The 24,215-nt window shown below is 41.2% G+C and overlaps 1 protein-coding gene across 50 annotated transcripts in view; it reads right to left on the bottom strand.

Moving 5' to 3' along the window:
- Positions 1-24,215, bottom strand: part of MAP4K4 (mitogen-activated protein kinase kinase kinase kinase 4) — a 192,949-nt gene that overhangs the window by 89,166 nt on the left and 79,568 nt on the right. For all 50 annotated transcript variants that reach the window (XM_073023257.1, XM_038004234.2, XM_008008228.3 and 47 more), the window contains one exon: positions 12,032-12,088. In XM_073023257.1, coding sequence (XP_072879358.1) covers positions 12,032-12,088 — 57 coding nt within the window. The remainder of the gene's footprint in view (positions 1-12,031; positions 12,089-24,215) is intronic.

Here is a 24,215-nt window from a genome sequence, read left to right as displayed (position 1 = left end):
GAGTACCACATGGTTCCATTTGTATCAAGAACAGATACAGGCAAAAGTAATACATGCTGACAGAAGTCGGGACAGTGTCACCCTTCCATGGAACAGTTAGTGACTGCAAGGGGCCTATGAGGGCACTCCTGGGTACCCCAGAAGTGGCAAAGTTCTGTTTCTTGATCTAGGTGCCGGTCCATTGAAGGGTTATGCACAGTTTTTGGAAATTTACTGAGTTTATAATTTGTGTACTTTTCTGTATGCACGCTTCACTTCAATAAAAAGGTATATGTGTATACATACATATATACATATATACACACATATATACATATGTGTGTTTGTATATATATATTTTTTTTTGTTTTGTTTTGTTTTGTTTTGAGATGGAGTCTCACCCTGTCGCCCAGGCTGGAGTACAACAGCACAATCTCAGCTCACTGCAAGCTCCGCCTCCCGGGTTCAAGCAATTCTCCTGCCTCAGCCTCCTGAGTAGCTGGGATTACAGGCACGCACCATCACACCTGGCTAATTTTTGTATCTTTAGTAGAGACAGGGTTTCACCATGTTGGCCAGGCTGACCTCGTGATCCACCCAGCTCGGCATCCCAAGGTGCTGGGATTATAGGCGTGAGCCACTGCACCCGGCCCAAAATATAAAAATTTAAAAGCTACTGAGGGTTGTACATAGGAAGACACTTCTCCTGAACTCAGTGCTCATATAGACAAAGGCGAGTAAACACAGCTACCCTCGAGAACTGGTTTCCCAAGACCTGTCAGCCATGCTGCTAGAGCACAGGTATATTAGGGGGTGAAAAAAAGTGTCTGGGAATGTCTAGACATAAAAGAAACACGGGTAAAAGGAAACTGGCACAAGGTTCCTGTGCTCAGAGAAAAGCCCCCTGGACACGTTGGGGACTTCAGAGCCCCAAGGACATCATGATAACCATCAGATAACCAACAGATAGTGGCAGTCCCTTTTTAGAGGCAGGTTTCCATCTAGGCAGAATGTGCACTCAGACTTGGAGACCAATCAGCACCTGAGAGTACTAGGGAGAGGAGTCAGAAATAAAATTCTTTCACCCCACCACGAAATCATTTTCATAGTTCTAAACATCACCTAAAACCTCTGACACATACTGAACTACATATAATGCCCAAGGTTCAATGGACAATTGTTTTGCAATTAAAACAAACTGCAAAACAAAATGCAAGCTCGGGAACAGGATCACAGCCAAAATATAATCTGGGTTCCCTGTTAGTGCACAGAGTTAAAAATCAAGGGAGAGAGTCTGACCTGTGGCACAGATGTTGCAAGCTAACGTGGAACAACAGAACAGAGGGGCTGTACTCTCACGGGCTGCTCATTCACCAGAAGGCAGCTTTCTAAGGGGATTTTCTGCCCTTGGAGCAGAGAGCCTGGCTTCCTGCAATGCTGAGGCCATTTACAGATTAACAGTGTGCTACAATGGCAAGTTCGGATGCTAAAAACCCAGCCCATCAACTAGCTGGCTCCCTAATCCCATTTTAGATCAAACCCACAGAAGTCAACTCTCTTTTCTGTAAGGTTAGTACAAAAGTCAGAATAACTAGGAGATAAAAATTTCTCACCAAAAACGTCTTTCCTTCCGTCAGGGTATTATGCTAATGGGAGTGAATGGGGCGGGGGGGGGGGGGTCCGTTTCTCAATTAGAGCTTTTATTCTAAAAATGATTCCACCGTCATATAAATGTTTAAGATCCCGTGTATGTAGTTACTATAGATTTTCACGAGACGTTGACAGACTAATAAAACAAGCAATTCCAGAAACCTTTATCATATGGACAGGTTAGTTTAGGCTACAATTTATACCCCAGTCCTATGAAGAGAATGTAAACTGGAAAGCAGTTATTGGAACTAAATTCAGGAGGCAAAAACAAAAAGGGCAGGGGTGCTAAAGAGATCCTTTTAAGAGACTTCACCATTTTAAGTGTTTCAAAGGAATGGACATAGGTTATCTAAAACCCTCTTTCCAACTGTATTGCTTCACCATTTTACCACATCTCAAAGGGCATGTCACTATATAATTAAAAGACAATCTAAACTGTGTAATCATCAAACAGTTTCATGGCCTGTGCACACAGACACACACAGACACACACACACACACACACACACACACACACACACACACACCCCATCAACCAAGCATAGGTAACTTACTTGAGTTTTGGGGTTTCACATATAAAAAGAAGGGGAAGCACTGTTTATTCAGCAGTGTTTACTAAATGCCTGCTATATGCTAGGCACTGAATTTGCACATGGGAGGAAACATCACTAAAAGAACTGGCCAGGCACAGTGGCTCACGCCTGTAATCCCTGCACTGTGGGAGGCTGAGGTGGGTGGATCACCTGAGGTCAGTAGTTCGAGACCAGCCTGGCCAACACGGTGAAACCTGGTCTCTACTAAAAATACAAAAATTAACCAGGCATGGTGGTGGACGCCTGTAGTCCCAACTACTCGGGAGGCTGAGGCTGAAGAATCACTTGAACCCAAGAGGCAGAGGTTACAGTGAGCCAAGATCATGCCATTGCACACCAGCCTAGGTGACAAGAGGGAAACTCCAACTCAAAAAAAAAAAAAAAAAAAAAACGGACAAAGATCCTTGTCACTATGTATGAAGCCTATATTCTTGGGGGATAGGCAGTTAGTGGCATGGTGGAGGTAGTGAAACACATTAAGTAGAATAAATAAGCCAGTTAGATATGGTGACATAGAACCAGGCAAGAGTTTTAGGAGTAGGAAGAGGTCATGCGCTGTGTCAAGGCATGAAGAAGGTGTGGGGGTGAGCTGGGTGGCCGTGAGGGAGTGGTATTCCAGGCACAGGGAACAAACAGTAAGTGACAGGTCTCTTGGCGGCATCAGGCGAGCAGGGTGGAGAAACAGTGAACAGGCCCGTGTGCTTGGAGTGACTGTGTAGGAGGAGGAGAGGAGGGCTGGGAGGCCAATCAAGTAGGGCCCTGTCGTGTCAGCCACTGTAAGAACCCGGGCTTTTACTCTAAGTAAGCAGCCTCTGAAATACTCTATTCTGACTTTGTTTCCCAAGCTTCACTCAGCTGCTACAGTAAGAAGTGGCTGGAAAACCACCATGGAGGCAGGAGGCTCGTGACACGGGCTACGATAGAAATGTAAGCAACAGACAGTGGCAGCCAAAACCAGAGGGGCAGCCAAGGGTGGCAGCACAGAGGCTGTGGTGAGAAGGGTCAGATTTGTGTGTGTGTGTTTGTTCTTACAGACTCTCATAGACTATGAGGACCATCAGACTCATTAAAACTTTTTATGATTTCAAAAATACTAACTAATAGTTACTAACTTGTAGTCAATCTACCCACACCCACTGTCTATCAAGATTATTCTAACACAAATGACATTGTTTGAAGGCAGAACCAATAGGATTTCCTGACAGATGAGCCAAGTGGTACAAGACAGAAAGCAAGCAGTCCACCCAGGATGCAAAACCTTTTTGGGCCTGAGCAATAAGGAGGGTGGAGTTGCCACCAACTGAGAAAAGACAAGGCTCCAAGTGGAACAAGCTTATGGGGGAAGAACAGGAACTCACATGAGACATGCTGAGTTTAAGTTATCGACATCCAAGCAGAGATGCTGAAGAGGCAGGTGATATATCAACGCAGCACTCAGGAGAGGTGTCTGTTTAGTCCTGAGGCCTGACACCATCCCTAAAAAGGGTAGCTTGCAAGGTTGGCCTTCGGCTGGCATCTGGGATTTTGATCTGGGTAGGGTTTCCGCCACTCCCAGAACTGGCCAAGAGTGACCCACTGTACCTAGAATGTGGTTTACGCCATACACCTATTTTCCTTTTGGAAAATTTTGGGTGCATGCTAGGCACAGGCTGCTTGTACTACCATCCCCAAATAAAAATTCAAGGCACTGAGTCTCTAGCAAGATTCCTTGGTAGACAATATTTCATACGTGCCATTACAGCTCTGCTGGAGGAATTAAGCAGGGCCTGTGTGACTGCACTGGGATAGGACTCTGGGAAGTCTGTGCCTGCATCCCTTCAGACTTCCTTCCACGTGCCTGTTCTCTTGCTGAATTTGCTCTAGATCCTATCATTGTGCTATAAATCACAGCGGAGAGTACACCTATGTGCTGGAATTGAAATTGAGGGTGGTCTTGGGGACCTCCAACACGACATTCTTTTCAATACATTTACTGGGAATGGAAGCAAGAATTGAAGTGTCAAGACAAAAAACAAAACCTTGCATGTATAGCCCAAAGCTGAAAGGAATAAAGAAAGAAGAAAGCAGCAGCAGCAGCAGTAGCTGGGGAAAGGAGATGGGATGGTGAAAGGACAGTATCCATTTAAAAAAAAAAAACAAAAAACAGCAATTTAGATTATATAAAATGTGTTGGGTGATTTTTTTACTCAACCATTTATTTTACTTAGAAAAAATGCCTTTGGTTCATAAAATGATGAAATTAAACTAAGAAACTGTGGATGTTCAATCTGCTTGAAGAATGCTCATTAATAATTACAAAGATCGTCCTTTCACAGCAAGTTTTAATTTACCAAGAAATCAAGAATAGTTACTACTCCTAAAGCATAATTAATCTTTCTATTCCACTCCAGAGAGAACAGTGTTTTTAGGACTAACTGTTCAGTACTTGTTTAAATAAATGAATTAGTGCAATTCCATGAACAGCATTAAAAACAAAAACAAAAAACCTACAAACCATGGTTTACATTTGCCATTTCCAATCCCAATGAACCAAAGTTACATCTGAACAAAGCAATTAGTGCTTAGTCATATTTTCAATAAGGTGAATATACTTTTCTCTATTCCTGTTTAATATTTAAAACTAGCCTACAAATGAGTAAATGTATGAGCAAAATATATTAGCACATAAATATTAATATAAAGGCTGTCTCTAATCTTTTAAAAGGGACACTATATATATATTTTGCTACTGCTCAAAACACTTTTGGAAATTATTTAAAACTGCCTTTTGGCCAGGTGTGGTCCCTCACGCCTATAATTCCACCACTTTGAGAAGCCAAGGCAGGAGGACAGCTTGAGCCCAGGACTCTGAGACCAGCCTGGGAAACACAGGGAGACCGGGTCTCTACAAAAAATGTTAGTCCCAGCTACTCGGGAAGCTGAGGTGGGAAGATCTCTTGAGCCTGGGAAGTTGAGGCTACAGTGAGACGTGATCACACCACTGCACTCCAGCCTAGGGGATGAAGCAAGATCCTGTCTCAAAATAATATTAATAATAATAATTATTATTATTAATTTTTTAAGGAGAAGAAGAACAAGAACTTCCTTTTGTCTTGGGACATTCTTCAGAAAGAGCAAATATAAGCTAAGCACCACCCATGTGAACAAAGGGTGCTGTCATGAACCTAGAAGGGCTAAGAGAATCCTAAAAGACGATATGATCTAAAATGAACATGTGGCCACTGTTCTCTAGCTAACAATTAAAACAGCAGAAGAATCGGCAGGGATCGGTGGCTCACATCAGTAGTCCTAACACTTTGGGATGGCCAAGGTAGGAAGATAGCTTGCACCTAGGAGTTTGAGACCAGCCTGGGCAACACAGTAAGACTTCAATCTCTAAAAAAAAATTTTGAAAATTAGCAGGGCATGGTGTCACACATCTGTAGTCCCAGCTACTCAGGAGGCTGAGGTAGGAGGATCACTTGAGCCCAGGAAGTCCAGGCTGCAGTGAACCCTGATGGTGCCACTGCCCTCCAGCCTGGGCAACAGAGTGAGGCCTATCTCAAAAAACAAAAATCAAAAATGAAACACAAAAAAACCCCCAGACACATACACAGCAGAGGAAGACAGTTCATAGGGCAAAGGTAGTTGTCAAAGGACCAAACAAAACAGGCTGTAACCACAGAGGGGCTGAAGAAGGAGCCTGCAGGGAACAAAGTCAACGGTGAAAAGGATTGCCACAGGTGGAAGAAGGCAAGTGGAGAGTGGATCATTTGAACAGTGGCTGAGGAGGGTATCGGGAGTGTTAAAAAGTCTTCAGCAAAAGTGGTATTTTAATGTATTTAAAAATGAGAAGGTAAGAGACATAATGCCCAACATCTTCCCATCCCCTAAGTAATATGACAGAATTACCATTCACGGACACTGTAGTCTTAACACTAAAAGAAAGTCTGCTCTGACAAATCTGCCAAAAACAAATTTTAAAAAGGAGAAATGTGGTTAAGATCCATCTATCCTTTAAAGTTCAGATCAAATCAGCTCACTCAACGAGCTTACTTAAAAACCCGATGTTTGAAATGGTTATACTTTCACAAGTACAGTAAGCAGGGAATCAAAGATCCAGGTTCAAATTCCTGCAGTGTCTAGCAAAGTGCTCCCGAGCAAGAAGTATCAGCGTCTCTGAGCTGCAGTTCTTCACCCACAGACAGGAGGGAGTGGGCTCTTTCTTTCCTAAGGTTCCATTAAAGCAGGGGGTTTCAAACTTGAAGGTGCATTAGAATTTTGTGGAGGGCTCCAGTCCAGAGTTTCTGATGCAGTCATCTGGGATGGAACCAGAGGCTGCATTTCTAACAAGTTTTCAAGTACTCGCAGCAGCTGCTGGTCCAATAGCTACATTTTGAGAATCCCCTCCTGTAACACCATCCTATGCCTGAGTGGCTGAGAAAAAGGACCAAATGTTGGAAAGACCACGGGACAGGCCAGAAGACTGGATTGGATGCAGCGCTGCTACTCAGTGCTGATGAAATGCAGTCAAACATCATTCATTCCAAAGAGCACCGTTTCATCCCCAACTGACATAAAACACCACATAGTAAGTTTGCCTCTGTTCTCTGTGCATTAACCTAAGAAATGTTTGCCCTTGATTTATCCAAAGTAAAGGGCCAAAATAACTTCAGAAAAATATTAAACTTCTCCCCTCCATCTATTTTAAATAGTAATATTGTTATAATACTGAAATAATTTTATATTCACTGAACATAAAAATGTGTTTTTAAGTTCAGTATAATTTTTCAGTATAAGAGAAAAGACAAATATAAGATATACAAGATAGAAGAAATTAAGAAAAAAACTCTGGTTTTTGAAAAAGAAAAATGAATTTCTTAGCTCTGTCTACTCAAAGGGCCTAGAAGCAGCAATACCTCAGTAGCAATGAGTACACTTAGCATCCAGATATTAGTCTCCAAACACATTCCCCACTCAACTGAACTAAGGCTCCTCAGAGGAGAGGATTCCATGTCTTGGTAGGTGAGTTTCAAGTATCTACTTGTCCCAGAAAAACAAAGAGGTACTCAAAAACTAATAGGGGCATGTCGAAAGGCTACAGACTCCACTGGGGACCCACTGGGGTCATGTCAAAGGCTCTCATTGCCAAATATGGTACAACTTGATTATGTAATAATAACAGCTGTAATTGATGGAAACACATTAAACAAAACCACTCATGTCCACAGCAATATCCAGACAAAGAGAGAAGGGCAGGGGTAGTTAGGAAACTCTTCTATAGACTGTTGTTGACTAATAAATACAGAAGGAAGAATGTAAAATCATCATTTTGCAATAATAACTAACCTAAGCAAGAATCATTAAATGAATGCTAAAGCCATTAGCTGAAACGTTACTCAAGAACAGAATATTCATACAGTGCCAAAGTATCACCCTGGAGATAGATTATTTGGGAAATGCAAAATTAATAATGCACCCTTGTGGTGGAGAACGCTGGCAGTCACCTCTTTATTCCAGTGACCCAACTTGGCTTCACTAATAATGGAAAGGCTATGAGTGAAGTGGGCTTCACCTAGAACGACATACCCCCTGACCTGAGGCAACATGAAGTACCCAATACCATCACTGAGGTGTTCTTGCCAAAAAATATTTAATCTGCATCTAATCAAACCTCTCAACATAATTCCAGTTTACAGGAAATATAGGAGAGAAAGGAACAAGTTAAAGCGTAACATGAGGAAACTATCAAATCCAGAATACAGGATATTTTACAAAACAATTTGGCTGAATTCTTACAAAAGTCAATTTTCTTTTGTAAAAAAAAAATTTAAAATGGAGGCAGGAAGGTAAAAAGAAACTTACTAGCCTGAAAATAAGTTAAGCAATAAGATAACTAAGTATAGCGCATAAACCTGAACTATGATTCAAAAAGAGTTACAAAAACATTCTTGGCACAAAGATATATGAATGTAGACTGAACATTAGGTGCAATTTTATGATATGCAGAAGACTGTCTTTAAGACAAGCACACTCAAGTAATTTCAGGTGAAGCATCATGGTGATAGCTGTAATTATTTTCAACAACAATACACACACACACGAACAAAATGTTAACAAATGTTGAATATCAGTGAAGAGCTGAGAGTGTTCATTCTTTCAACAGTTCTGGATGTATGAACTTTTTCATAATAAAAAGTTGGGGGACACTATTAAAATGCAAAATAAAATTCTATTCTCAGAGACAAACCTCACTCAAAGAGTTTATGAACTCCAGGTTGAGAATCACTGGTAAAAGCAATCATTTGCCATGCTTTGTTTTGTATGTGTACTTAAGCTATAATACTGTATTATAGTTATGCAAGATTTCATCACGGGAAAACTGAATGAAGGGTACATGAGACCTCCCTATACAATTTTCTGCAAATCCTCTGAATCTATCATTATTTAAACAAACAAACAAAAAACACATTATAAATCTGCTGTCCTAATATCACCCACTTTGAGCACATTCTTAATCTGTTCCTTAAGCCCTTCCCAAAACCAATCAGATAAAAGACACGCTTTCCTTAAAAAGAGCCTTTCAAAATCCTAAGGATAGTCAATTCTTAATACAGCTAAAGTACTCACACACCAAATTTGAAGAGAACTTGACATCTCTTGCAAATAAATGCCTCCCCACTTCCAGGCCCCTTGGTTTCCTCCATAGTCCCTTGTCACCTCACCCCAGGATGAAATCTGAATTCTCAGCTGGTCTTGTTTTCCAGATTCACACAATCAAGTAAAGCCAGTGAAGTGGGCCCCCATCTTTGCACTGTCTGCAGCCAGCTCCAGAGCTAGATTCATTCAGCCTGCCAACAGCTGACAGCTCGGGAGAAACGCAGCCACACCATTCAACTTCCCACACCTGCTGCAATTCTTGCCTTCTGGGCCTGAGGAATAACTAGTAGCCTGGTAACTGCCTCTCACTTTCACCTAAAGAGTCAGAACAAATCTGTGATTTTTCCCAAAAACAAGTATTTGCACTTTTTTGCTCCTGAGATGAAACTAAGTGGAGGTAAAAAACCATGAAGAGTCCTGTTCTCATCAAGAGAACCCGCTCCAACAGCCCCTCCTGCTGGAGCTGGGACCAGAAGCACATGCTGCAAAATCTCTCTCACTCAGCCTGCTCCCCACTTGCTCCCAGGTCCCAGCCAGGCCAGTGCCTACAACTACACAAGAGGAGCTCTGACATGCAGGCTTGGTAAGGGCATGTTTTCCAGGCTGACTGCTATACACGGCCCTCTCTCCATAAACAACACTTACTATGGGCAATGACTGTGCTCCATGCTATAGAAAACGTCACTGCATGAAAACAGCACACAAGAAACATTACTGAGTGGACAATATGGTAAATGGTTGATTGGGTTTGTATAATACTTATTTGAGGACTCGCCACCTGGTTTTCATTTTACCTGAATACATGGGTTTTGCAATAATTACTTTTAAAGGAGTCCCAAAAATACTTACATTATGCATGTGTCCAACATTGCCTGATTTTTCAGGCAAGAAAATACCTTTTGTATCCCACTCAACAAGTGGGATACAAAAGCATCCATTACATATGAGTATGTATTTCATAGTTATGTTCAGAGACATGATTGAAAGGAAATACGCCAAAGCACTAACAATAGCTATTATAAGGTAGCAGAGGGCCAGGGGCGCTGGCTCATGCCTGTAATCCCCGCACTTTGGGAGGCCGAGGCCAGTAGATTGCTTGAGGTCAGGAGTTCAAGACCAGCCTGGCCAACATGGTGAAACCCCATCTTACTAAAATACAAAAATTAGCTGGACATGGTGGTGGGAGTCTATAATCCCAGCTACTATGGAGGCCGAGGCAGGAGAACTGCTTGAACCCAGGAGGTGGAGGTTGCAATGAGCAGAGATCGTACCACTGCACTCCAGCCTGGGTGACAGAGGGAGACTCCATTTCAAAAAAAATTAATAATACTACTACTAATAATAATGTGGCAGAAGTATAAGGATTTAACTTTTTCTTTATATTTTCCTATGCTTTACACTTTTTTTTTTTTTTTTTTTTTTAACAGTGATCATGTATTGCACAGTTATAATCACAGCCAGGCTTAGGTGAAGAAGATCCCTACAGAGAAGGCAAACCCCATGTAGATTCCATTAGAGATGTGAAAGAGGACATATCCTGACCAGCCACAACAGCAGTGTCAGGGGAAGCAGCACAGGTTACATGACACCACAAGGGTGAACTCTCAGTTCATAAAATTCCAAAAGATTACATTTAAAATTGTACCTACAAGTCTGCCAGTAAACAAGTCAAAAAGTGTGTTACTAAATAATGGAAAGACCATATTTTCCAGCAACACTACTCCCAACACAGCACTGGCAAGATGCACAGCATTCTGAATGGAGACTTTGGTAGGAAGGTGGTATTGGTCATTCCATTCACAGAGAGGGTCCTTCATAAATAGCTCAACTACTGTATTCAAAATAAAATAAGCAAGAAGTTACGGTTCCTTTGCCACTCTTTAAAAACATCTTAAAAAAATATTTAACTGGAAAGCATCCAATTTCCCACTGAGCTGTACACCAAGATAGGATCACTGTAATACAACAGAAGAGTCTACATCAGAGTATGTCAAGGAGAATCTTTTGGCCATTCAACTAAGCAATGGTACATTTTCATTTTAAAGTATCCATTATTCTCTTTAACAGAGAAAAGAGAGTGGTCACCTCATAAAATGTCACATCTTCAAATATTTATGAAAGGCTCTATCAGTTGTCTTGTGGTCCAGGGACAACAGTGTTTTCCAATTCTTACTGACAAATACCCATTCTGAAGATGACCATGTTGTCAGAGACCAAGCAGAGAGCAAGGCAAAGAAGGAGATTTCACTTTCTAGATAGCACACTGGAGATCGGTTAGCCATTATCTCCCTTGACTGACCCCAGACTTGGGGAAATTACAGCTGGATTTAAAGTTATCCCAAATCTCCAATGCTACTGGTGAACTCTTTCTAGAATCTGTGAAATACGATGTTGAATCCTACTTATAATTAGGCAAGTTAGAGGTAAACATGAGCATAAAGTAAAATTTCAGATAAAAATACTTTAAAATGAAATGGATTTAGTTCATTATAATCTATTACTATTTTTAAAGAATTTAAATATGGACTCATGCTTATATTACAAGCACACATATGGGCACATGTACACTTACTTGTTGTCTCGGTCACGTTCTCCTCTTTCCCATCTAAAGCTGCACAGTAAATCCTCATGCGACCATTTCAAGAACTATTTTTTGCTACTAAATTTTGCCAACAATCTGCTCAGCATTCTAGCAGATGTTTCTGTTTTCCAACCTCTGGGAACTTGGCTGGGTCTGTTTTCCTCCCCCATGTTAAAAATAAAAGAAATGGCACAAATGTGGCCTAATACCCTAGAGAAGCTTTCCTCCACTCGAAACCCTCAATCTCCCTATTCATGTGACCTCCATGATCCCTTTTCAAATTTTTTCTTTTCCATTAGAGAAGATGTTTCCAATTATGGCCCATTACGTTGCCAAGGATGACATCACTCAGATGTGTGTGTGCACTGCGTGTGTTTTGAGAAAATGCTACTGCCTTTTAGTTACTTAAGAGACCATGTACTACAATTTAGGCCAACTAGTCCACTGGACCTATGAACCCACAATGTCACAGGAGGGCAATGTGTTCAAGTGATCAGATTTTCCAAACAGAGTAATGCTCTGTGTTGTTGGGGGAATCTTTGTCTTCCATCTAGCAATTTATTTAAAAAGGTGTGTGACTCAATCTTACCTCAGTGACATCCATAACTTTGATGGCTGCCAACTGACCCGTTTTAACATGTCGACCCTGAAAAACAGAAAAAAAAGATCAATGAGCACCAATGTTTTTGCACAATCATTAGAACAAAATGGCTGAAGTTTCCAACAAATCATATTTCATCTATACTTATCTCTTACTAACCAACAGTGATGACAAAATAGTCCTGTGCTCTCCAATATAACAATATAGTTTATAATGAACCACACTTAAGCAAGACAATTCCTTGAACAAATGAGTTTTTGATAAAGCATCACTTACTTATTTCCTTCACAGGTTTAATTTACATAACACTATCCAGAAGAAACTTTTTTTTTCTACAAATCACACTGGCCATCCTTTCCTTCTTAACTTGCTAAAGGAAAAAAAAATGACCCCCAAAAAACCCTCTAGACATTTTATCGTCAAAAATGGAAAACTGTAATTTTTCCCTGTGTATTCCCAATACCCATTACTTTATTTCACAAGAATTATACTGAAAGTCTTCTTTGAAGCTCTCCTGCAGTCCCAATGTGGGGACTGCAAGAAAGAAACAAGCTAAAGCATAACATGAGGAAACTATCAAACAAATTCAATTTTTAAAATTCTTTCCCTCCTCCCACCAATTTCTTTATATACTTCTTTACAATTCTGGGATTTTTTTTTTTTTGAAGTGTATAAAGAAATTGGGGGGTAGGAGGGAGATAGGTTTCTTACAGGTGTATTATAATGCCTCACCTAGAATCTAAAATTCTGTAACCCATTTGTATCACTAGATATCAGTCATACTTGGTATCATTCTCCTTTCACCCAGATGAGGAGTACTGGGTTGAATTACTGTCAGTCTTGTTACTCTCTACTCTTTGCAATGCCCTGCTGGTCATTTCTCAGGCCAGTAGCAAAGAGCATCCAGATATGCTGAGCATGATCTACTTAAGGACTTTGTGAGAAACAGTCCTTCTGCAACAGATGTCAAACAGAAAGAACATCCCCGTATTTTCCAACAGCCTGTCTCCCTTGTATTCTCATGATTTAAAGAGTTGTGAACTTTAAAACTTCACATCTGAGGAGCAGAGTGTGTGCAGGAACTCAAGTTACAACTCGGACAAAGCAACTCTGTGAAAATGACACTGTATTACAACTATGACACTGAGTAACTGCACCTGGGCAAGACTCTGCTTGGCATGCCTCAGGCTCCTATCTGTGAGTGAGATCATAGTGGTACCCACTTCATAGGGCTGCTGTGTACAACAAATGGAGCACAAAGAACATTGTGTGGCACACGGTCAGAGGTCAAGCACAACCCTGGAACCTTGTTTCCCTAAATTAATGATAGTTCCTACAGTTGATTGTGACTGTCAACACAACCTGAAACCAAATGATGGTTTTCTTGAACCCAAGGAGAAAGAGTAGAACTTCAGAGGATATAGTATTAAGTGATCCTCTCATACTTTCCACATAAGCACACAAAGATCATCTCCTTAGCAACTAATCAACCTTCAAACCTGTTATTCATCCCCTGCAGTGAGTTTATTTCCAAATTACTATAGCATATTTCTCGCTGACAGAAACCAAATGATGAGGGAAAATGTCAAACGCACTGTCCTGGCTTTCCTCTTTTCAAGAGCATACGTATGCTGCATTGGGAATGTGTTAGCAAAACGCTGGGGATGGAAGGGTCTTCTGAGTATCTGATATGATTAACACCTAAGATCTCTACAAATCAAGAAAATCCACAGGTCTATGAAAAAGCCTCCTCGGACATTTATAGAGTAGTACCTTTCTTTTTTCTTTTTTCAAATAAACGTTAACAAAAATAAAGCCATAAGGAGCAACAGAAAATGGTCTATGCTTCCTTCTATGCCTGAACTCAAGACCACAAGTGTGTATCCTCAAGACTTAGAAAGTGGCATAACAGCTGAGAACTGTGAATTCACTCAGCATCTGCTTTACATAAAACATGAGTCTCCCTTACTAAGGGAACAGAGTATCAGGAACTAACAACTAATCAATTATTTTTGTGATGAACCCAGACCATGTGACAACACCAGTCTTCATTATCACACAGTGGGTCTCCAAATTAGGTCCATCTTAAATTTAAATCAGAAAATCATCTAAGAATTCTGCCTCCCTCCTTTCAAACAAGACACTGTACCAGGAAAAATGAATCTGGTACCCAGGCAGCCTTGAGTGTCTTTCCTTGTCCATCACCCTATCACCGAATTTCCTCAGGGAAGTTACTTAAGTTCTAGGAGTTTCCGACCCGCTGTGTTCAGGTGCCTCATCCCTGCTCTAGAGTCAGGCAGCTGGCAGATCAAGTGCAGAGTCCGTAAGGCCCTAGTTCTGACCCTGGCACCCAGCACACAGTGGGCTTTCAGCAGGGATGCATCCTCATACCACTCCAACAAAGGCCCATGTTGATTCCCTTGCTCCCTTCTCCTTGTAGACTGCAATTGTCTCAAATGTCGTCAATGTAGGCCCATTTCTAATTTTTGAAAGGAATGGTCAATGCAATGGGAAGGAATGGAGTCCTAAAATAACGTATTTCTCTATTTTTTTTTAAAAAAAGGGTCAGGTGCAATGGCTCACGCCTGTAATCCCAGAACTTTGGGAGGCCAAGGCAGGTGGATCACCTGAGGTCGGGAGTTCAAGATCAGCCTGACCAACATGGTGAAATCCTGAATCTACTAAAAATACAAAATTTAGCCAGGCGTGGTGGTATGCACCTGTAATCCCAGCTACTCAGGAGGCTGAGGCAGGAGAATCGCTTGAACCTGGAAGGTAGAGGCTGCAGTGAGCTGAGATCGTGCCATTGCACTCCAGCCTGGGTGACAGAACAACACTCTGTCTCAAAAAAAAAAAAAAAAAGCAAACTTCTAAATTTGAAACTAACAGTAATCATCCACCTGCTGAGATGGGTCACCTTCATGTAAAGGAACCAAAATGGCCAGCAAAATAGTCTTGGGAGAAAAACTGAAGCTGGGATTCAATGTACTGAATGTTAATATGCATATAATAGTGTGCTAAGGAAGCTACACCAAGAGTTTTTTAAAGGACAAAAGTTTGCCTGTGATTTATTCAATACTACCCAAGAGGGAATATATACTGACTCCTCTCAGGGTGGGCTACAAGCCTAGGCCTGCCCAAGCTGGGTGGCCCAACTCACAAGGGAGGCCCTTACCACACCTCTCCTGGCATCTCTTTAGCTACAACACACGACCCTCCTTCATACCACCTGAAGAGTATTTAAAGAGAAAATGAAAATGCATGTAACCATAAACGGACTGCATTATGCTGGAAACTTAAGGACTCAGGAAAAGGCATTACTCACTGATGCCTGGGGCTAGACATCTATTATATCATCCCATTTTGGCCTCTATAAGGTTTCTTAAGGGCTGCTTCATCCAGCCTGCTCATTGAAAATGAGCAATAAATCATGTTCCTTCACCTAACTCTGGATTACTGGATCACTCTGGACCCACCTGATGTTGGGTCACTCAAACACCTAACTTATGCATAGAGAGATTCTGAATTTAATATTTAACAGGGTCTTTTTTTCCCTTGTATCATCCATTCTTAAAATATACCAGTAAATTACTTGGTCAGTATTAAATATACATACCTAGCATCCATTTATGAATGTTACTCTCTTGTCCCATTATCTACATTTCTTGGGCACAGTATCCCATCCAGGGATAAAATAAATATAAAATGCCAGATGGCAGAGATTAAAGATTCATTGCTAGCTTTATTTATACAGCACCACGTAAACATTAATGTGTTTATAAGACAACTAGTGATAAAAAGCCCCCAAATACTATTCACATCTATTTTCTCAACAGATCCTAAAAAACCCTATAAGGGCAACAAAGCAGGTCACTAGCCTATTCTACAGATGAGAAACTGAATTTTCTTCAGTTATCTGCCCACAGTACAATAGCAGCAGGATCCCCTTTCCACAGTGATTTTATATATATACTTCAAGAGAGGGACTCCTACTGTTTCTACTAACTCATCAAATTTCTATCAAAATATTTTGTTTTCAAAGAAACAGCCTAAGTTATTTTGCCTCTATGCTTTTAAGGGTTAGCAGACATAGCATGATTTAGAATTAAAATTTTTCTTCCAATCAACATTTCACACAACTTGAATGGCTCAAATAACCACAACCGACATCCCCTTTGGCAGAGCAACCTTCTTAGTTTTTGGTTCATTTTTAGTCTTTAAATTTCACATAAATGTATATTTCTTTTTTAAAGAAAACTCAAACTATTCTTAATAGAGGTCCAAGCTGAAGAAAATGGCTTGATTTTCAACTCTCCTTTATGTTTCCAATGAAGTCAAAATTGCCACCTCGCACTTGAAAAACCATTGCACTAGAATGAAATCTGTCTCTGGCCCACAGAGAGGACCCTAGAGGCAGAAGGAACAGCATTCAAAAGGAAGCTTTTAAATCCCAAAAGAAAAAGATCTGGCCGGGTGCAGTGGCTCACACCTGTAATCCCAGCACTTTGGCAGGCTGAGGCAGGTGGATCACTTGAGGTCAGGAGTTCGAAACCAGCCTGGCCAACATGGTGAAACCCCCATCTCTACTAAAAATACAAAAATTAGCCAGGTATGGTGGCGGGTGCCTGTAATCCCAGCTACTCGGGAGGCTGAGGCGCGAGAATCACTTGAATCTGGGAGGCAGAGGTTGCGGTGAGCCAAGATTGTGCCACTGCACTCCAGCCTGGGTGACAGAGCAAGACACCAACTCAAAAAAAAAAAAAAAGAAAAAAGAAAAAGATGGCAATGTTCCTATCTTCTCAAATGTTCTACTATCATTAAAGGCTAGGTAACTTCATGCTGCATAATCCTTACCTAAACTCCAATTACCCTTTAAAACACATTTGATGATTAAGTATATTCGTCAAGAGGCAAATTCCACTGGTCTCATCCATATTAAGAGGAACTTTGAGGAGTGAATGAATTCAAGCAATGAAAAACAGAGCCTTCACCTCCAGACTCCAATCTGAAGAGGTCTAATACCAACTACTCTATCAGAAAGTTTCCCCGCTCATCCTCTGACCTTCCCTCACAGAGCCTTGCTATTAAATGGTGCCACCACCTCACATCTCAGCAAGAAAGTGCACATGACTCAACAGCACTTCTTCCATTCATAGTGCTTTCTCCCTAAATCTCACCTTTATCCAGAATCATAAAACTTTTGTACTCATACAGCCTAAGAATAAATAGGAGACAAGGAAAATTTATGTTTATGACACTATGTAAGGTAAACACGCAAGTTAGGAATAACAAATGCCTTCTTCCCTCAGTAGCCCAGAGGGGTGCACACACACAGCCTAAACTCCAGCAAGCATATGCTGTGACACCAGACAGCATTACAGTCCTGAGGCGGGACTGTAAGAACAGGTCACAGGAACCACGTTGGCCCTACTCTTGAGGCAGTTAGTGAACAAGCGTTTTATATGCATTGTTGTTTACTTCCCCACACAACGCAAGTATCATTATCCTCAACTCACAGATGAAGAAACTAAAGCTTAGAGGGGGCTAGGTTAACAAGCTCAAGAGCCACACCTAGACTGGTTCTCTATACCAGGCTGTGGACCTGAAACAGAAATGACCACAAATGTCCTATTAACCAACTTACACAGGAACTGCCAAGTACATTATTCTATATTTTAATAGATATAATCAAACATGGCAATACACTAACCAATACCAAAAACTTATTTTCAACTCCTGGCCTTTTTCTTCTTGTGATAAAGAAAGAACACCCCACAGGAATTGTTTAGGGAACCTGAAGGCATGTGTACACACATTCACAAGCCACTCTGGTCCATGGCTTTCTGAAACTGTAAGAGGCTTTTAGTTGTTCCCATCTTTATCTCATCATAAATTAAAGCTTCCTTTTATCTGTTGAGTTTAATCTGAAATAAAAATTTCAGAGATTAATTGCCTGAAATTGGCTTTATATTTGCTTAATAGTGAAGCCTATTAATGCACGTGTCAGTAACCTGAAGACTACCTTTAACCAGTGCTCAGGACATGCCTCACACTGCTGAGGAGATAAAACACAGCAACCTGCCTGCAGGGAGCTTACAATTTAGAGAGGTGTTTTAAAAAAAACACATACACAAAAAAGATGAGCATCACAGAGAAATACTGTGCCCTGGGGTAGAAACACTTAGGAAAGAAGACAGTGTGAAACCAATTGCTCTGCTTTGATAGGATGTGCAAAAGCAGCTGTTAAGGGAGGACACATCACTATGGGGCTAGTGGTGTGGACCCACCATGGAGGCTGCAGCTGAGCCTTCAAAGATGCCTGGATGGCGCTGAAGATCATCAAAGGACAGAACATGGATCTCTCAAGATGTGAGCTGCAAATAATCCTTTCCAAATCCCAGAAGGGGACAGGTTTGAGGTAGCAACTGGCCAGGAAAAAAAAGGGAGAGCACAATGATTCCCCCCAAGACTAGAAGGTATGTCACAAAACCACGTCACCTCTCTGCAGACATGCAAGGATGAGAGAAGCTTGTCATACACTGCACCTCAAGAAGACGGCAGTCTCCATCACTAAGTCAAAAGAGAAGATTCCATGGCAGTGCGACATGTGCCTGCAACAGAAGGGAGAAGACCTGGCTGCTTCTCATTCCCAACCAACTGGGAAGCTTTGTTTCCTGATATTTGTTCGTTGACTTTTTAGTGGTGTGCTGTTGGTTTGGGAGTGTTAATATATTCGATTTAAGAGATTTACTGGGGGTAAAGTATGTTAAGTTTTTCTACTAGGCAGGTCAATTTCAGTAACAAATACCACTCCCTTTCACCTGTGACATGCAGACTTCCAGGCTCTATCCCAGGCCATCAGATCTGTGTAACTGGGGTATAGGAATCCAAGCCTTTTTAAACTAGCGTCCTAGTGATTTCTTAACGCACTCTGAAGTTTGGGAATTACTTCTTCAAGATTACAAAAAAAGTCACAAACTCAAGTTCTCTTTCCCCTTTCAGACTTACATAGTATTTATTACAATTATATATGCAACTTACTGTCTTAGCTGGGGGTTTGGTGCGTGAAGGTTAGATTCATAACAAGTAAATTCTAACAAATATCTTTTTTTTTTTCCCCCAGAAAAACACATAACTTATGTTCTGAAATATCTAAGAATGGAAAGGACAGGCAAGCCTACTTCAACAAAATAGGTAGGTGAATTTACAGATTAGAAAGAAATTCCAGAGAGCTAGAAGGATGCTCACCTAGTAGCTAAGCCAAACCTGGTCTGTCTATTCTCTCCCCAGAATATCTCATCCACACCATTCGCAGTTCAACTTGACAATTCCAAACTACTCCCCTTTCTGAATTTTCTTATTTTTACTAGCAAATATGGAAACGTCCGTGACCACGAGTTGAATGGCATGAGTACAGCACTGGGAAATTTACTGACCACTCTTTTTTTTTTTTTTTTTTGAGACGGAGTCTTGCTCTGTTGCCCAGGCTGGAGTGCAGTGGCCGGATCTCAGCTCACTGCAAGCTCCGCCTCCTGGGTTTACGCCATTCTCCTGCCTCAGCCTCCCGAGTAGCTGGGACTATAGGCGCCCGCCACCTTGCCCGGCTAGTTTTTTTTTTGTATTTTTTTTTAGCAGAGACGGGGTTTCACCAGGTTAGCCAGTATGGTCTCGATCTCCTGACCTCGTGATCCGCCCGTCTTGGCCTCCCAAAGTGCTGGGATTACAGGCTTTAGCCACCGCGCCCGGCCTGACCACTCTTTCTATATGCATCCACCCAAAAGGGAAAGACCAGCTTAGCTAGACTGGTTGTGCACTGTAAACCCCAAAACCACAGGTCTCACTCATAGGCGCTCTTTTCCAAAAAGTGTCTGCAAAAAATCCAAAATTACCAAACTGGGAGAGCGTATTATCCAGACAGCTCTCCAGGAGCCATCTAAGATAAGAAAGCATGTAATCAACCTGAGACAGCTCAGAGTACTTCAGCAAACAGCTCAGTCTTTTTTTTTTTTTCTAAACAACAGGAATTTATTTCTCACAGTTCTGGAGACTGGGAAGTCCAAGATCTAGGTGCCTGCAATTTTTTAATTTTTATTTATTTTTTTATTATTATACTTTAAGTTCTAGGGTACATGTGCATAACGTGCAGGTTTGATACATATGTATACTTGTGCCATGTTGGTGTGCTGCACCCATCAACTCATCAGCACCCATTAACTCGTCATTTACATCAGCTGTAACTCCCAATGCAATCCCTCACCCCTCCCCCCTCCCCATAATAGGCCCCAGTGTGTGATGTTCCCCTTCCCGAGTCCAAGTGATCTCACTGTTCAGTTTCCACCTATGAGTGAGAACATGTGGTGTTTGGTTTTCTGTTCTTGCGATAGTCTGCTAAGAATGATGGTTTCCAGCTGCATCCATGTCCCTACAAAGGACACAAACTCATCCTTTTTTATGGCTGCATAGTATTCCATGGTGTATATGTGCCACATTTTCTTAATCCAGTCTGTCACTGATGGACATTTGGGTTGATTCCAAGTCTTTGCTATTGTGAATAGTGCCGCAATGAACACTTTTACACTGTTGGTGGGATTGTAAACTAGTTCAACCATTATGGAAAACAGTATGACGACTCCTCAAGGATCTAGAACTAGATGTACCATATGACCGAGCCATCCCATTACTGGGTATATACCCAAAGGATTATAAATCATGCTGCTATAAAGACACATGCACACGTATGTTCACTGCATCTCGGTCTTCTAAACATCTCCTGGTTGGTACCAAATCATCCCTTCAGACTGGAGTACTAATGGAGCAGGAGTAAGGAAACGTGAGCCCACAGATCTGCTGCTGTTCTCATCACGTGCCTCCAGACCCCCAAACCAAGCCTAAGGTGAGAGGGCTCCTATTTGTGCACATTTCATCCTCATAACTACTATTTCTCATCTACTTCTCCCTTCCTTCTGTGATCAGGGCTGCAGATGAGCAGGCAGGCAAAGGAAGTACAAGAATATATCAGTGCTATCAGTTGGGACTTTCCAATTAATAAGACAATGCTTCTATTCCCTAAAGAGCTTAAAATTAAAAGACTCAATATAGAATTATTCCTTTCTTAGGCAGCTACCTTATCTGAAACAACACTCCCTTTAAAGAAAATTATACCTCAATTGCAGGGAACGTGTAGACTTCTATTAAGAATGAAACAGTCAAAATAGACAATACGGTAAGACTTTACCTAATGCCACTACCCACTCCCCAACAAATGAGTCATTTTGCATAGCTACGTTAGCAGATAACTAAAAGTAAAATAAATTATGCACCGCATCTTTTTTCTTTAAGGAGTCAATCTGGATGGAAATCTTTCTAAACCCTGAATTCTCGAGCACATTGAAGGTACTTTTCTTAATGTCCCAGGGAAATCATTACGAACACTAATTACTATCCAGTCTTTGCAATTAAGGGATAGCCTCCGGGAATATTACGTCAGGCAGTAACATTCCGACTCCAACAAAGAAAGGGCCCAGTCATCTGGGCTCTGCATGCTTGTTCAGTCATTTACAGCTGTGTTCTAGGACAGATGGCAGGTCGGGGGACCAGGCAGCAAGCTCGGTTCCAGTTAGATGAGCTATCACTGTAGTAAAAAAGCACCTCTATGTTAGAGAAGCGGAGACAATTTAAATGAACAGATAATGAAGGGTGCAAGAGAAGAAATCCGGCCATGAGAGTTTGTGAGTAATTCTTTCAAAAAGGTGCTCTATGGTTTGAACGTCCCCAAAGTTCAAGTGTTGGAAACTTGATTACCAATGCAACAGCGTTGGGAGCTGGGGCCTCATGAGAGGTGTAAGGCCAGGAGGGAGGAGTGAAAAGGATAGTCTGACGGAGTGGGTTAGTTATGTCCAGAGTGAGTTTATTATAAAAGGGAGAGTTCAGTCCCCTTCCCCCCCACCCCCCCACCATGCGACGCCTTCCACCTTATGATGCAGCAAAAACGCCTTCACCAGACATCAGATGCCAGCCCCTTGACCTTTGGCTTCTCAGCCTCCAGAGTCATGAGCCAATAAATTCCTGTTCATTTAAATTACCCAGTCTGTGGTGGTCTATAACAGCAGCACAATATGGACTAAGACAAAGGGGGAGGGAAGATCCGGCTGGGCAGTGCATCAGGTGGGGAAAAAGGGCAGAAGAGTTTTACAGATACCTGGTGAAGATGCATTAAAAAGGACAGCGCCCCTTCCAAGAGTGGTAACGGCCTTGCAGTCTCTACTACAACATCAAGTGTGAGGAACTAAGTTTGAAGAGGGAGACTGGCAAATAAAAAATCATCAACTAAAGGGTCCGAAAAAAAGCATTAGCACATGCTTTCTTTCATCAACAGTCAAAGGGCACTGACAAGTCTTTGTGTCAAAGCATCCAAAACAACGGAGATTTCAGATTCTACAGCAGCGATCAGTAGTATTTATCACACATATGCAGCTGCTCTTTGCTCACTTGAAAAACCCAACTGGCTAAAGACTCAGTAACTTTTGCTTAATAGCAAGAAAAATTTCCCATTTTTTACTATACGTAAACTTACATATAAAGTTATTCATTTATTTTAGCCACAAAAAAAATAGCATTCAACAGCCAAGAAATATATAGTCAATATGGTAATACTAACCATGAAATTCAATCACATGACTCTGTCAAGATACGTTAAAAATACCCTACTCTTGAAGACAATTCAATTCAGCACTAAATAAAAGATCACTAACTGACCAATGAGAAGGGAGCTCCTCCCAGGTGGCAATCCAATGGACTGCGCCTCTTAGTGACCAAGTGGGGAACTCAGGTTACACAAGAAAAACACACCTTGTGAAGCTAGGGCAGATGCAGCACTGCAACCCAAGAGTCTATGATTCCATTCGACATCAGAAGACATGATACACAAAATAACTGAGTGGATTTTAATAAAAAGCTTGTTTATTATAATGGCTAAGCATTTATGCAGAACAAAAGACAAAACACAGAATTATGTGGGGTCCCCTTCCTCAATCCCAAGAAGTTTCTCTACATTTCTCCCATGTGACTTCACAGTACACTCGATTTCTCATAATTATATCCACAGTGTAACTTCAATATTGAACTATCACTTCAAGCATCACTGAAGCACTCAAACTGAACTCTTCTCATTGGCTTAGAGAAAAAAAATGAAAGACTCTTATACAAATCAAAAGGCAAGAGAGAAAGGGGTGGAAGGGATTCAGATTCAAATCTGGGCTCCTGATCCACCCATGGTCCCTTCCCATTCGCTACCAACTCAACTTTCAATTAAGATATCAAACCGTTTCTTCTTTCTCAGCACATCAAGAAGCTAACTCTAAAATACACTGACCTTGAACCTACGTATATTTACACTGTTCATATAAAGTCAACCGTAAGCAACTTTGTGTGTCCCTGAACTATTGTAAAAACAGTATAATCTGGTTTGTGAACCTAAACTACTTCTGTTGTTGTGCTGCAGCCAGTAGCACAGTTCAGAAGACATATTCCTTTCCTGCACGTGATCGGTGACAACAGTATTTGTTTTCCTTCTGGTATTCAAAGTCTGTACACAGCTCTAATTTGCCTATCCTGTATACTCATATTTTACTCACTACTCATAACCGTACTGTCCCTCCTTTAAAAAAAAAAAAAAAAAAAAAAAAAAAGGTGAAAGAGAAACTCCACCTTTCGAGTTTTCTTTTGAGGTTGCATGTGATAGTATCCCTTAACAGAAATAATGCACACATGCCATCAACTCAGGTTTCCAAAGCCAGAGCACTCTCATGCAAACTCATACCATGTCCATCTAAAATTTATCTTGGCCAAAATTAAAAGAAAAAAAAATGGAGATAGAAAGAGCTCTTGTCTCGGCATGTGAAACAGAAAATTCCCTCCTCAAAGCATCATCTTCTGTTAAAAGTCATCAGTTACAAGTAACCATATTATTAAAACAGATGAGTTTTCCTCAGTGTTATATAATCATTTCTTTTTGAGTTGTACACTCAACCCCTCATCGCTTTCTCAGAACAAGAATCACAATGAAAGACCATGAATAAGTAAACAGAAGGGCAGTTTTATAGCTTTACTAAGGCTTAAATAGATCTAGTGGTGTTGATAAAGTCAGTGCTCTAACCACCTTCCCCAACTACTC

The sequence above is a fragment of the Chlorocebus sabaeus genome, chromosome 14, assembly GCF_047675955.1.
Source record: "Chlorocebus sabaeus isolate Y175 chromosome 14, mChlSab1.0.hap1, whole genome shotgun sequence".
NCBI classification, from domain to species: Eukaryota; Metazoa; Chordata; class Mammalia; order Primates; family Cercopithecidae; genus Chlorocebus; species Chlorocebus sabaeus.
The sequence above is the reverse complement of the archived record's forward strand: the minus strand, read 5'-3'. Positions and strand labels throughout refer to the sequence as shown.